This window comes from Amblyomma maculatum, chromosome 2 (assembly GCF_055883805.1).
Source record: "Amblyomma maculatum isolate TAMU_Amacu chromosome 2, ASM5588380v1, whole genome shotgun sequence".
Lineage (NCBI taxonomy): Eukaryota > Metazoa > Arthropoda > Arachnida > Ixodida > Ixodidae > Amblyomma > Amblyomma maculatum.
Window position 1 is genome coordinate 132,539,292 of NC_139345.1, and position 15,481 is coordinate 132,554,772.

General features: G+C 47.3%; 1 protein-coding gene across 2 annotated transcripts in view; it reads left to right on the forward strand.

Moving 5' to 3' along the window:
- LOC146199915 (uncharacterized) overlaps positions 1-15,481 on the forward strand; it is a 105,690-nt gene that overhangs the window by 41,186 nt on the left and 49,023 nt on the right. Inside the window, exons 7-10 of one of the 2 annotated variants that reach the window (XM_084595293.1) lie at positions 523-977; positions 2,785-3,037; positions 10,910-11,134; positions 11,666-11,809. In XM_084595293.1, the coding sequence (XP_084451419.1) occupies positions 523-977; positions 2,785-3,037; positions 10,910-11,134; positions 11,666-11,809 (1,077 nt within the window). The remainder of the gene's footprint in view (positions 1-522; positions 978-2,784; positions 3,038-10,909; positions 11,135-11,665; positions 11,810-15,481) is intronic. The other variant, XM_084595294.1, reaches the window with a different exon arrangement.

Here is a 15,481-nt window from a genome sequence, read left to right on the forward strand (position 1 = left end):
TTATGTTCTTAACGAGATCTAATCAACTATTTGGCATGAAATGCCTCCTGGTTTATGATATGAATGCCCCAGTTGGTGTGCTCTGAAATGCTACAGGTGCTGCTTGGAACTAGGTGTTGCTTCAGCAATGCACTTGTGTTTTTCTTCATTCGCTTCACGTTGTTATAACCCTGCTGGACCCCGTTTGCATATTTTTGGGAGCAAAGCAAAAACACAGTAAGTTGCTGTGGAAGAGTGGAAGAGGCATAGATTACTCCTGCTACTTGTGTTTTGAAACATCAGGAGCATTGGCATGAGCACTTTGTGGAAGGTGCTCGGAAATGAATTGTCTGTTACTATTTTTTTTTTCTAACCTTACTTATTGCCTCAGGGGCTATTTTTCTTCTATAGAGGGCAATGGGTGCTAACCTGTTCGTTTCAAAAAAATTTTCCACCTGTTTTCTTACCCTCAACTGCAGGGCTGGCCGGGTTTTGAAATTTTTCATTTTACCAAACTCACATTTTCTTTCTCCTCCACTGCAGCCATACCAGATGTAGTGCAAGGAGATGAGGATGTTACCGTGCGAAAGAGGAAGCGCTCTTTGAGCCTGGACTCGCTAATCACTGTGCCCACAACCACCAGCAGTGAAACCATTCCTACGAGCGTCGCCGCCGCACCCGCTTGCGCCACTGCCCCCACCACTCCTGTGGCTGCTTCTCCCTCTGCACCGGCTCCTCCTGCTGTTGCTGCTGCTTCTTCTGCCGTCACGGCTATTGCCTCCACGGCTTCGTTTTCGCGGGCAACAACCAGCAATGGCCCCATTGTGACCAAGGTGGTGGTCCCGGCGCCGGTGGCTGGGACACCAGCAGCCATCGCCGTTCCTGCCACTTTGCCTGTGGTGACAACGAAGGTAATCAGTCTGCCGACCGGGCCTGCTGCACCAGTCAGGGTGTCGGCACCTCACAGAACCACCACTGTGCCGGTGTGCTCACAAAAGGTGCGACACTGCTTTGTTGCTGGTGAATCATTGGGAGGTGACATTGTTTTGTATAACAGTGCACTATGCTTTCTTGTCTTTCTTGTTTGTAATTTTTCGTGTTCTTTTCAATGTTTCAATGTAGCATAAACGGAGAGGCGTCCTGTGAAAGATCCCCAGGTGGTCGACATTCGTAGCCCTCCACTAGAGTTTCTCTTTCCACTTTCACTCCCACCTTCCTCCCTTCCCTTGAGGGGGGGTTCAGGTGTCCGCAGAACAAGTGTGACAGATACTGTGCCTTTCCTTTCCTGTGAACCAAATATTGATATGCTCAGTAGACTTAATTTTGCAGTGCCATTATGGGCATGCCTGTTGTGGGGGTGTTTGTGCGCTCCTGCATTCTCAGTGCTCTAAGTAATACAGTGGAACCAAGTTATAGATAGAAAGATATTCTTTATTCAGGAGGTTGTAACGAACTGTGTGATTTTCTGGAATTCGTTCGATACTACATCAGCTATTTCACTCTGACCAAACCTGCTTTTAACAGTGCCTACTTTATTATACAGAATACTGTGAAGTGGGTAGCAGCTAATGCCGTACCAATCACCCTGCATAAACTAGTACTTCAAAAGCAAGTTGTCAACCACAGCGCACACCAAATGACTACATGTGAATAAGGGAAGCACGGAGGATAAAAAAAAATTGAGCGAGGCAGTTGGCTTGAGCGATGCAATAAGCCTGGATGTGTGCACACATAGCTTGATAATGGGGTAAGCAGTTGCCGAATAGCAGCATTGCATTACAGCCTTCTGAAGAGGGCAAAGGTACGAGGGCTGATCATCCTAGCTCGGCCGGCACGGCTGCTCCCTCTCCTCTCTCTTTGGGTGGGCTTTCTTGGAAGCATAAATACATATATTTTTCTATTTTCTTTCTCCACCGGCAGACCGGCTTCAAGGAGCCGATGCAGTGGCACACATAGATGTCTTGATTACTTGGTGTTTAAAGGGCAGCTCTAGTGGCTTTTTTCGTCACTTTGAGTTTTTGATTGCATTATATTCTTCGGTCTGACTGTGGCACAACAAATTATTTTTCGAAATTTCATGTACAACTGTTTTCGGAAAGTGAGAACAGCAAACCGAAACTGAAAGTGGCTTCATGGCCAGCAACGGCGTTCCAGTTGACAAAACGGTGACGTGATATAGAGTATTTGAAAAACACTTGCATGTGCGTTGGATGGGGGAAGTGAAGGCTGAGAACCATGATGCAGAGCATAAAATGCCGGAACTAGTCTAATACAGCACTCAAAATTACTTAACCATGCGGGGAGCGGGCATTAACGTAGGTATAATACTAGATGCGTTGCAAAGTTTCTTCCACGTTAAGGACATCGCAAGCTCTGACAGAGGTCTGCAAGCACCATAAACGCTCTTCAGGTCTTGTGCCTGCGAGCATCAACCAGCCTTTATGTTGTTGTGGGAACAAACCAGTGTGAAAATTTTGCTGTGACACTCTAGTAAAAATTGCACATTTCATGCACTATGTATAGTGAACTCTCTCAATCACCTGCATGCAGTCTTATTTCTAATCCTTGCTATTTTGTATCCATTATGGGTCTATGTTTAAGGCTGACTACACAGCTAGGGTGCTGCTTTTCGTGCGTAATTCATAACAGCATGATCCCTGAAGTGGACTTTGTCTGTAAAATCTCTCGAAGACAAGTAGTATGAAAGGGAGAAAGTGCTCTGAGAAATTAGCTCGTATCTGCCTTTCGTTGGTGATTGTTCGCACACAGCTCGGCACTCTGACCCTGTAAGTATGGTCGTTGCAGGTCATCCTTGTGTCGACGACAGCGGCCCCCAGCCCACTGCCTTCCTCACATCCCCCTCAGCCTGCTCTGAGTGTGCCCGTGGTGAAGACGGTGTCGGCGCCAGGCACCGTGCCGCTCGTACACCAGGGCAAGATACCGCCAACAGTCATGGTTTCCTCCTTGGCCGGCCCTTCCCTTGCCTCGTCCTCCTCTTCCCTTTCCCCTGCAATGACACCGGCTCTGACGAGCGTCACGTCCACAGTTACAGCTCCAGGTATGTGCATGGCTTCATCTTTCATAGCTGCCACAACTGCCTCAACCGCAGCTGATACACTGCAAACTGCATGTAAACTCGCAAAGTAGGATTGACATGGTTTGACTCACTAAGAGAACACACCATGTTTACACAGATGTAACACAGTTTTTTTCTCTTACTTTGCAGGTTTCAGAATGCTTCTCGCGTTTTGTTCAGAAGCAAGGTACAAATATAGCACAAACTTCTTCTCGTTGCTTCTTGAGATAGCTACAGCGATGTCCACCACTACACTTGAGAGCTATCAGGAGAAGCAAGCTTTTGGATGACCTTGGAGCTGTGCGGCTTCAAGAGTATAGGGGGGCTATGAATGTAGATTGGGACCAGTGAGCGCCGTTCAGAAAGAAGGGGATGTGGAATTGTTCATTAGAGTAGGGAACGTAAAAAAAGATTGGAAAGAAAGGCTAATGTGGATAGGGCTGGACAGCAAAGACCTTGTGCAACAGTGATGTGCGGTGATGATGGTGGCTGTCGCGACAGACTGCTCGTGTTGACTGGTTGGAGGCTTTTGTGGGTCTCGCTGCACCATTACACTTGCTTCCTTGGCTAAAACTAGGGGCGCTGTGCAGAGCGCTGGCTGTGTGGATGTGGCTTTGTGGCCAGAAGTAGACAACAGTGCAAAAGTAACGATGCTGTGTTAGTACTAGATTGAGTGTTCTTTTTACGCTAGCTCTTTTTAGCTAGCTTTTTACACTAGCTCTGTCAGGAATAAAGGGAGGGCGACTTGGCAGAATGCAAGTGCTCATCTGGTTGCGCAGGCCTCGTTTTCACTTTATCGTGTCGCGTTTGGGGCGGGCGACGCCCGCTGCCACACAATCATTGGAACGCGTGGTAGTGCAAATGCGTTTTAAAGCGAACGGGGCTAAAAGCCGGCATCGTGATCATGACTGACCGCGTGCTTTCGTTGATTGATGACTTATGGCCGGAAGGATGGACGACTGTCGCAAAAAAAGTCCTTCCTGCGTAATGATTTCATTTTTTATTTGGAAACCTGTAGCGCCCGTTCGACGTCATAGCCTTTCATGGGCATAGGCTGGGACCGCGCCGACAGAAATACCTACTCGTATTTCCAAATTAACGGGGGTCGAATTAACGAGTATTTAGTTGCAAGCTTTGGAGATTGCGTGGGAGAGAAGAGCAGGCAGCTGCCACCGTGGCCGCCAACCCCTACCTTCTGGTGCCACCGGCCGCCGCCCAGGTTGTGGTACCATTTTGAATTAACGAGCTTTCAGGTTCATTCCTATGCCCCTAAGGTACCGCAAAAGAAACCACCGCGTCTCTCCTCATGAAGTTACGTTTCCGTTGGTACGGGCGCCTCATGTGTTGGCTCATTGGATTTCTTTGATGCTTCGCCCCGTTACACCTAGGCACTGCAGGAAAGCAACTGTGGTGGGGGAGAACTGCTGATCAGTTTTTCACATTGCGAGCAATCATTAGCTTATATGATATATCCAATTGATCGCAAAATATATTATACAAGCACAGTCTGTCAATTTCAAACATGATAACTGGGAAATCGTGTTATCCGTGCACATATTAACCGGGAGAAAAATAGTGTAACTGTGGGAGATGTTTTACTGCCCACAATTTTGAACATATGAGACGGGAAATCATACGAACCGGGAACATATCAATGAGGTTTTACAGTATTTGGGAGACACTTCAGCTCTGCTTGCTTTAAAGGCAGGGTTTCTCAAATTGTGTTCTGTGGGCTGCTTTTATGGATTCTGCGAGCCCCTACACTGGACACTGGCAAAAAGAGGGCATAAAAGGGGCATGAAAGACTAAGCGCGCTTGTACGTGTGGTGTCTAAAGGCGTGGTTCTAACCGTCCGGTTAGCCAAACCAAGCCAAAACAAAAGTATGCGTGTCTCATTGAGCATTTTTTGTGTGATTAGATTTTTTATTCTTTTTTTATTTACAGATACTGCGATCCACTACAGATCATAGCAGGGTGAAAAAAAAAACAAATTACAAGCATATAAAACACAACTCAAATTCATAAAATTCTTAACATTTGCAGGCACTTTTCAAACATTACTACTCCAAACATTACTCTATGTCTTTGTTGGGACCAGAGTGAGGCTTTTCCCGCCGAGAAGCACGTGTGCATCAGAATGCCAGTATCTGCGAAGTAAGATAAATGTGCCTACGCCAGTCAAAGGTAGACGAGCTGTTGCATGATGTCGTGAGCATTGGTCGAGAGGGTGAATGAGATGGAACGTCGTTTTTGTGACTGTACAGTAGAATCTCGATGATACGATTACGGCTGGTACGAATTTCGGGATGATACGAATTTTAAGAATGCTTTGAACGGACTACATTGTATAGAATACGTTAAGATTCGGGGTGATACGAAGAGTTTCTGAACCCGCCGTGGTTGATACGAACATGCAAACCAGTCGCGCATGCGAGCGGGCCGGCGCGGCTGGCCTCAAGAGGGTGACATAACCGACGCGGCCACCGCTAACTCCTTCCCCCCCCCCCCCCCCCCCCACGCCGCGAATGATACGAACGAACGTTGTACAAAGCCGCACATAGCCACCGAGCAGCTCAGTGCAAGAGCTCACAGGGGGAGAGGGTACCTACCGCGGCCGCTGCCTCTCCTCTCCAACCCCCCTCACCCCACTAGCCACCCTGCCCCCACCTCCCTTTTGTAGCAAACCGACGAGCACTAGACAAGGACGGCCAAGGCGAGGCACGTGCCCAGTCGTGTACGTCACTCATTCGCTGGCAGCTCATTGGTCTATCGAAAAGTTGTCTCGCCGGCTGCTCCCAGGAGGCCTGTGACGCTGGCTGCCGCTGCAGTAGTTCTCCGTTTGCCGCTTCTTTTTGTCGTTCGCTGTGACGTGAACTGCCCAAACGTTAGAAAGACGCAAGCGTTCGCTGCTGCCGAAATGTCGCGGAAGCGTAAAGCCCTTTCTTTTAAGGAAAAGCTTGGAAGTGCTGAAGAAGGTTGACGAAAACCCTAAGAAGAAGCTTGTCAATTTGGCAAAAGAGCTAGGGTTGGCACCGTCGACGCTCTGCACCATTGTTGGGTAGCGGGATGTCATCTTGAAAAATGTGCAGCACTTCGGTGCGAACGTGAAGCAGGCTAAAACAGCGACCCATGTCAAGCTGGAAGAGGTTCTGCTGACTTGGTTCTGTAAAGTGACAGCGGCCGATGTCAACGTGGACGGCAAGGTGCTACGTGAAAAAGCCGACACCATCGCGCTTTCGCTTGGAATTGAAAATTTCCAAGCGTCTGGGGGATGGCTGTACCGGTTTAAAGAGCGGCACGGACTTGTCTACCGGGTTGTCTCAGGTGAAGGCAAAAAAGTGGACCAGTCAGCTGTAGATGAGTGGCTGAACACACTGCCGGCGCTGATTTCGGAGTACGCGCCATGCGACATACAGTAGAACCCGGATATATCGAACTTGAAGGGGATCGCGAAATAGTTCGATATATCGATAATTCGATATACAGAAATCGACGTGGGACGGCACTTACAACGTGAAAAAACGATACTGTATTTGTCGCGTAATCAACCCACTCGCATAATGAAACCACCCTCCACTTTTGCACCCAAGAATGAGAAAAAAAAAGAAAGAAAAGAAGCGTTAAGGCCAGCTCGCTCACAAGCGATTGAGCTATCTCAGCGACGAGCGGCAGCGACAAAGCGAAAAATTTCCAATTTGTTGGAGCTGCGTTCCTCTCGCCGCTCCAGCCACCGCGGCAGCTCAAAACAAGGTCTCTGTGTCGCCGCGGCGAGGCGTTTTTGCTTGCATGTCGATGGCGCGAGTCACTCCGTTTCAGTCGTCTCATCCGCAGCTCGTTTCTTGGCAGCGTGCCAAGATGCTGCGCAGCGATAACGTCGCGGCGTGTTTACCTTTTGATAGCTCCTGTGGTGGCAGGGAGCGAACTTATGGCTGATTGCACAAGCCTGGTTCGATTTATCACGCCGCGTTTGGGGCGGGCGTAGTCCACTGCCACAAAATAATTGGAAAGCGTGATAGCTAAATGCTGTTTGAAGCAAAAAATGCTAAAAGCCGGTGTCATGATCGCAGCAGACTGCATGCTTTCGTTGACTCATACATGCAAAAAACGGCTCCCGCAAAAAAAAAAAAAAAAAAAAAAAAAAAAAAAAAAAAAAAAAAGAAACTGCCGCTTCTTAATTTCCCGCAGCCGCCATACCTTATGCTACGCCGCGCGTACAGCACAACGATAAGAATGAACGACTCTCGCAAAAAAAAAAAAAAAGAGTGAGATCTGCCGCTAATTGGCGTCATAGCCACGTTAGCCGCGGTGCGCAGAGGGTTCGCAACACGCGCTGGAGAAAGCGTGTTATGTCTGAAAAGGGGCTGAGCTGGCTTGGCGCATGCGTAGCACGTGCTACTGATAACGAAGGCCGGAAGAGAGGAAGGGGAGAGATAGCTCGGCAAAGGAATGGTCACGCCCTTGCGCTTTGCTCTATCGCGTTTTTCCCCTCTCGTTCCCACCAGGCTCTCCCTGGTTCATTCACGCACTCAGCTTGCAAACGTCAGGTGCTGGCGCGCGGGAAACGATAACGCAGATACGCGCGCCTTTGAGGAATGGGCGCGGCGCTGCCCTAGACCAGCCGTCGCCGAACTGTCCCCTCTCATTCCTTCCGCGCGTGGCTTGAGAACATCACATGGCAAACGGCCGAGGGTGATGCGATCGTCTTTGGGGAAGGCACACTTTCCAGTGCGTGGTGCGGAGTTCGATATATCGAACGACCGGTGAAATTGAGTTCGATATATGACGCGGCTTTCCTATACTTTTACATGAGATTTTCAAGGGGATATTTCGTGAGTTCGATATAACCAAACTTCGATATATCCGGGTTTGATATATCTGGGTTTGACTGTATTTAATGCCGACGAGGCGGGCCTCTTTTTCAACCTTCAACCGGAAAGAAGTTTTTGTGTAAAAGGCTAGGCATGCTAGGGCGGCCAGAAAATCAAGGAGAGAGTAACAGTACTCTTTTGCTGCAACTCGGATGGATCTGAGAAACTCCAGCTTACCGTCATCAGTAAGTCGAAGAAACCGAGGTGTTTCCGATCGGCGGAGCGTTTGCCTGTCTTTTACAAAGGTAACCGAAAGGCGTGGATGACTGGAGAATTTTTCCGCGAGTTCTTGACAAGCCTTGATCGGAAAATGGCTTCAAGAAACCGGAAAGTTTTGCTTTTCGTGGACCAGTGCTCTGCCCACCCAAAGGAAATAACATTCAATAACGTGAAAGTCAGGTTCCTGTCGGCGAACACTACTAGCCATCTTCAGCCACCGGACGCTGGGATAATTAGAAATGTGAAACATTATTTTAAAGGACTTCTAGTGAGGCGTCTGCTGGCGAAAATTGACGTAAAAAAGCAAACTTGCGGATCAGTCTCTTAGATGCTTTGCACTTTCTAGCCATGTCGTGGGATGGGGCAACTTCAGACACAATCTCGAACTGTTTTAGAAAGTGCGGATTTGCCATCGGACTTGATGCGGCTTCGGTAGGAGATTGTCAAGAGCCAGATGAAGACCTCGCGATTGATGGCTGGGACAATCTGGAAACTGAAGCTTCGGTTTGGGACTTCGTTACCGCGGACGACAACGTCGCGACCTGTGGGCTGAGGTCTATTGAAGACTTGGTCAATGAAACGAATGATTGCGAAAATGAGCCTTACAGCGATTGGGACGCTGACGACGAGTGTGATCAGCCGCCGTCTACGGCAGATACTCTTCACGCTTTGGACGTTCTGCGTCGCACCGTAAGTGCCGGCAGCGTGAGCGACAAAACCGCGGCACGGTTTTATGCCTTTCAGGCGGAGCTTGTCCACGACCTCAACAGCAAAAAAGTGCGGACAAGCATTACGGTCTTCTTCGGCCGCAAGTAGTTTGCCATAATAAAGTTTGGTTCATTTTCAATTCATTCCCATGTGGAAGTTGACTTGTTTTGGATCATACGAATTCGGGATGACACGAATATTTTGCGTGCTTCCTTGGAATTCGTATCATCGAGATTCTACTGTAGTTTGCTGTGTTGTAGGCATGTGAACTTTTCGAATACGATTTGAGTATGAATATGGGAAAAAAGATGCCTTTGAATATCTAATTGAATGTCTGGTCTGTGAGAAAAAACGAAAAATAAAGAGTAGCAAACACTGTTTATCTAGTTTATTTCAGAATTCGCATGGTATTTTCGAATAAAATTAAATTAGAATTGCACACAATTGTATACCCTACTGAAAATGCCAGTAGAAATTTTACGCAGTATTCCCTTTACCTTTTGTTCATTTTTGTTTGTACAGGAGGGACCCACACTAAATCGGGGGGAGCTATCACATTGCTGCTGATTGTTGTGAATTCTCGTTACTTCGGCCTTCAAGGCACTAGAAAAAATGCCAAAATTAACTGAAAGCTCGAATTGCCTTTGAGTTCAAGGCCTGAGCATGAGTAAAAGATGGGTATTTTAGTAACGAACTAATTGCCGAAAGCAAGGAAACAAACAAATGCTTCATAAGTGAGCTCACGGTAGAAAAAACAAAAAAAGAGAGCAATGGTTCATGGACAATCAGCATTGCTTTATTAGTGACTCTTTTGAGGACAGATTGTGATAGAGGGTTTGTTGGCACATATTACGTGACCTGTCTTGGATCCCTTGAGGCAGAAAAGTTCGAGACCCCCGTATTATTACGGCACGAATTTAATGGCTCCTCCTGTCTGTGGCTCCGTTTGTGGATCCCCGTTCACTTGCATGCACTTTGCTGCTTGCTTAGCCACTAATCCCTTAATTTGTGGTTATATTAGTTTACACGTAGTCATCAGCGTACTGTCGTAAGCTAGCACATTATGTAAAGGACCACCCGATATGAGTATGGAGCTGCTCTTTAACCAAACCCTGCTAACGTTCCTGGGCGTGGCCTAGGAGCTTCTTCCATCTTGGCCTTGTCAGGTGGTCGTGATGACACAACCCAATCACCAATCAGTGCCTGGCCGTGTCACCTGTCAACTATCACCTGCCGGAGGCATGCTCATAATTTCTTGCTCACAGCAACAATGACGTATTTTCTGGAAAAGAGGTTTTGTCTGTTGAAAAATCTTACCAAATTTTTTTTTTTTCTTTTTACTGCTGACTTTGATTGCTGGCATAATGAAGTTTATTGCTCCTCCGAGCTGTCAACTGCTTCATCGGAAGGGCAGCTCGCATTAGTGACGTGTCTTTGTGTTCCAAAATTATTTCATGCCGGTGTTGGAATTGGAATCTTTTGGCGAAGAAGCAGTAGTGACAAAGGTAAGCTTCTTTTCTGGGACAATGGGCCAACCAGTAATGCATCGCTTGCACCAGACTGCATCTTTATAATCCAGCTTACTGCGTAAAAAATGCGTTAAAGCGGTAGAACACAACGAAAGCAAAGGCCAGCGGCGCTACTAGCTACCGAGCAGCTCATGACCTAAGCCGCAGATGTTGCTGTTAGTCCACATTCCTCAATATGACAAACTATCCTACGTGGTCAGACACTCGTCCAAAAATATTTTAGACACAGTGGCGAGGATGAGCTCTCCTTGTTCAATGGTTGGAGAGCTAATGGTACCTCACTCAGCCAGACAGCAGTGGTATCGTTTTCAATCAAAAGTGGCCCTGCATAAATGCTTGATCAGTACTCTTCTCACTGGTCATTGGATCAGTGAGCATGGAAGGTTTAAAACAAGCGTTTTACTTGCGCCATTTGTGTTGCAGCATTTGTGTTGCAGCGTGTCATACTTTTATGTGGTAGTATCAGGGTTTCTGAAAATCCTATTGCTCACCGTGCATTTGACACGCGCTGTCATCCTTCTGTGGTGCAGTACCGTCGGTATCCATGCCAGCAGCGGGTGAACCCGGCACGGTGCGTCCACGGCCGCGGGCAGTGACGGTGAACCCGCGCATGCCTGTGCGGTTACCGCGAGGCAACACTGGGACTGCCATCACACTAGGCGGACCCAGTGGACCCCAGCTACCATGCCCATCGTATGGCAAGGCCACCATCTCCGTGCCCAAGGGGGCTATCATGCAATATCGCCAGGAGGGCAGTAAGTGGCGGAAATCATTCTTTCCTTGTTAAGCTTCCTCTCTGTCAAGCTGAAACAAAACGCATTTTGACAGAGTTGAAAGGGAATGTACAGCAAAATCTTGGTGACGCAAACCTAGTTGATGTGCATATTGGGATGATGACGAATTTTAAAATTCCCCAGCCATAAAGCATTGTGTACAACACGCAGAATTTCAGATGTTCCAAACACGCTCCCGCTCTGCTATGAATGATACGGATGCACTAACCACAGTGGTATGTTGTAATTGCCAGTTGTGCTGTACGCACCCTCAGTAGTGAGCTGCGTCTGCACAGCTGTAAATAAACCTCCCTAGCCGTAAAGAGATTTGCACGAATGCATTCTTCGTGCTTGTGCTTACGAATTTTGTTAGTTTTGATGGTAGTAAGAAACTTTGGCTTATTTTCTTGAGATCCTGCAGGGTTCTGCCATAGTTTACATGCTACTGCTTAAGTCTGTGGCGGGACGTGAATGCCTGACCAGTTTATTTGCTAACCTCATTTCTTGGTGCAGCAGTGAAGATAATTGCTCAAAGCCAGCTGCCCATCTCAAGCACCAAGCTTGGGACCAAGGCAGGCCCCGGCTCTCCAATCGTGACTGCCTCCTCGTCCAGTTCCCTCAGCATCACGCCACGGGTGTCCACCGTCTCTATTACAAGTACGCCCGTCTGTCTGTGTTGCCTTTGTCACACAGCTTGCCAGACTTTCATTTTTGCCATTGATTCCCGTGATGTGTGTGGCCCTTTGTGGTTATGTGTTAAATCTTTTTTTTTTTATGCAACAGCATTACAGACCCACTTGTTCTTCAGAAAATCCGGTGCCGGAATTGTCATCGTTGTAAGTGAAAAGTGACGGGCTTGGCTTTTGGCAGGTGATAGTGGCCGGTGACATGGCAATGCACTGAATGGTTGTTGGTTTGAGTACTGTCATGGGACCACACAACATGGCAGAGTTGGCAGGGACTGCCTTTGCCTTTGAGCTGGGAGGATGAGATTGGAATCCAGCCTTCGAAAGACTGTTTGATCCCAAACTACACTTGCTGCGCTTAGGTCACACAGGCACGTGCGTCTGTAAGGTGTGGTTAAAGCAAACGATTATGCATGTTTCAGGTGGTCTTTCACATAATGTGCTAGCTTATGAATGTATGCTAATGAGGATGTGCGAGATAATTGGGGCACAAAGAAAAGATGACTGATTAAGCGAGCAGCTGAAATGGGCATCGGCAGAGCATGTAGTGCAAAGAGAGGATAACTAATGAGAGAGAGAGATATATTTTCATGGCAACAGGAGATGTCTGCCTGGTGGTGAGCCTAGCATGCTACTCCTGATGAGGGTGACAATGTGTGGGAAGGGAGGAGACCTTCTTAGGATAACTGATGGTCACTTAAGGTAACAAATTGGATTCCAAGGGAAGGAAAGCGTAGCAGGGGGCGGCAGAAAGTTAGGTGGGCGGATGAGGTTAAGAAGTTCGCAGGAGTAAAGTGGTTGCAGCTAGCACAGGACCAGGCTAATTGGAGGACTGTGGGAGAGGCCTTCGTCCTGAAGTAGGTATAGTCTGGCTGATGGTGATGATTAAGCGAGCAGCAAATTGAATTGATGTGAAAGAATATACAAGGGGAGCTGGCCACTAATTCTGTTGTATTGCTTATACCCTTAGAGGCTGATCTTAAGTGTCCCCCCACTTGTTTCCGAGTGATCTGAAGCCGAAGCACTGTATTGGTGCTACCATTGCGAATGAACAACCTGGAGAGGTGAGAGCGTAGGCTCAACTGTGCAACAGGCTGAAAGGAAAGTGTTCCTAATGCTGTGGCTTGGCTTCCCTTGAAGTGTGTAGACCTATTAATGTAGTACAGATGTCAGTGCAAGGTGTGTGATATGATCATTTATTATGGCACAGTATCAAGTTATTTTTTGCGATCATCGGCATGCCTTTATTGGAAGTTTGGGTGATAAGATTTACCTGGTATCTATCTCTGTGAAGAGAAGTGGCCATATTGTGATGCATTTTTTAACCTCGGAGGTTTGAAATATCATGGATGCACAGAGTTCGATACCGTGCGGAAGCCCCTTTTTTTTTTCTCAAGGAAGAGGTAGCGATGTTAAACTGCTATAAAATGTCGATGATCATGTGGTGCATACAGTGCAGTTCACTTATAACAATACCATGTACAGTCAAAGCTTGATATAACAAATCTCGCAGAACCGCAAAATATAGTTTGCTATGTTCTTTTCTGTGTAATGAAAAATCTGCGATTATAAGCCAGTGGTCAAACCTAGGTATGAAAATGACGTACCTTAGCAGTAGGCACGTGTGTAGACAAGCAAAACCTAAAATGAAAGTGTTACACTTACATCTAAGCTGATTTATTTGAAGAAATCAATTATTTTCTTCTGCTACGTGCAGCAAATACGACTACGCATTACATTACACCACTACAGCAGATACACCTTCCACATTGCACAACACCTCATCGGGTGCGTGATTGCACCGAGCGATGAATGTACAGACATTGTCCATATGCAAAAAAAAACAGTTCTATATATCCTCATCTTCACTGCTCCCTGAAGTTTGAGAACCTTGTCTCGGTCTTTCAAAACGATCGCGGTGGTCAATGGGGCAATGCAGCTGTCTGCAGAGGCCGATTCGCTTTTTCCCTGCGTCAATTTATGGCAGTGAAAGCTGCGTTCCTGTCTTCTTGGCAGTTTGCTGGCTGCAATCATCGTCACATCTCACACAAACTTCGCAAAATGATAATCTGCGACAAAAAAAAAATATATATATATATATATATACCGTCCTGCACGCGCAAATGGCACGAACGACCGACTGGCAATGTACGCACAAAACAGAAAGAAAAAAGACAGGCGGCTAGGCCTGCTCGCTACTGCATATTAAACCACAGCTTTGTAGTGGTGCTAGCAGCTGGCACTAGATATGCTGATGATGATAGCTCCAGTCCACGGACTATACACACCAAGGAGGTTAAAAGAAAACTGCTGGAGCGGAGGTCGCCTATACAGTAAAAGCTCATTAATCGACACAGACAGGACCGCAAAAAATTGTTGAATTATCTGAACGTCGAAATATCGAATGAACAACAAAAAACAATGTTTGCCGCAATAGGACGTATCTTTATTTGGCAAAGAAATTTGTTATCGTCACGGATTTGAGCGACTATGATAGCTCTAACAGCTGCCAGGTGCTCCGCAGGCGGTGTGCCGGTGTGTGCAGCAGGCGGTGTGCTGAAGGATGAACCCGGCCCCTGGCATAATTTAGAATAGCAGTTTTAGAATCGCTAAGTACATACAGTGGACGCGCACTACACGAAACCCGCATAAACGAAAACTCCTTTTAAATGAAGCAATTTCAAAAAAAGTCATTGGTTTTATATACAATCAGTGCAGAGTCGTGCTCAACAATCGAAACCCCATTTTGATTGCAACACGGATAAACGAAACCGAAACTGTGCATGAGTCGTCTTTGTTGATGTTGATATCCAGAATCCAATCCTATCTAGTACCTTGCACGCCTTGTTTTTTGTTGTGCGGGTGCCATTTTGCTCTGTTCCGTGGCTGTGTTCAGTGGCTGTGTTTCGTGACTTCTTACCGGCGTGCAGTATGGAAGAAGCTGCTAGAAAGCATCCCCATAATGCGTTGTCTTTAAGGGGGGACACGGCTCTTTGCGGCCGAAAATCGGTCTAAAAATCGGATTTTCTATTTCTTCATTTTTGCAGTCCTGAGATGTTTCCACAACTATCTGCTAATTTTGGTTGAAAAATACCACCTAATTTGCACGTTACAGCGTTCCAAAAATTCAAATCTGAACGTTTGCCCTTTAAATTGAGGTCAAATCACGCTGAGGTTTGATCGAGCGCAGATCGAGAAATACGCGCTCCACAGGCATCATTTTGGTCTCGTTCGAAAGATGGTGATTCAGGCTATTCCCATGTCACAATCTGCGTCCGTGAGCAAACATCCGAAGCAGAAAACAAAGGGACAAATTTGCGCGAAACACGCGCTGCTGTTGGGCTCCGAAAGCATGTGACACAAATGACCACTTTTGGTTGGCTGCCCGCATCGATTGCTTGCGGCCTGGCGCCATTTTGAAAAGGTCGCGTAGGCCTAGCTGGCTTAGCAACGTCCCGTCGTCACGACCGCGGCGTAAAACGGGGAAAATTTAGGTTCGAGCTTCATTCTGGCCGAGAAATCGAAAAAAGATAGAGATAAGAGGCGCGCTGGTGACGCGGCAACGCCGCATCCTGTTATCAGCTATCAGCGATGAAGCGCCGACGCTCCGCGATGGGCCGATAAGGGGGTAGCCGGTGGTGCT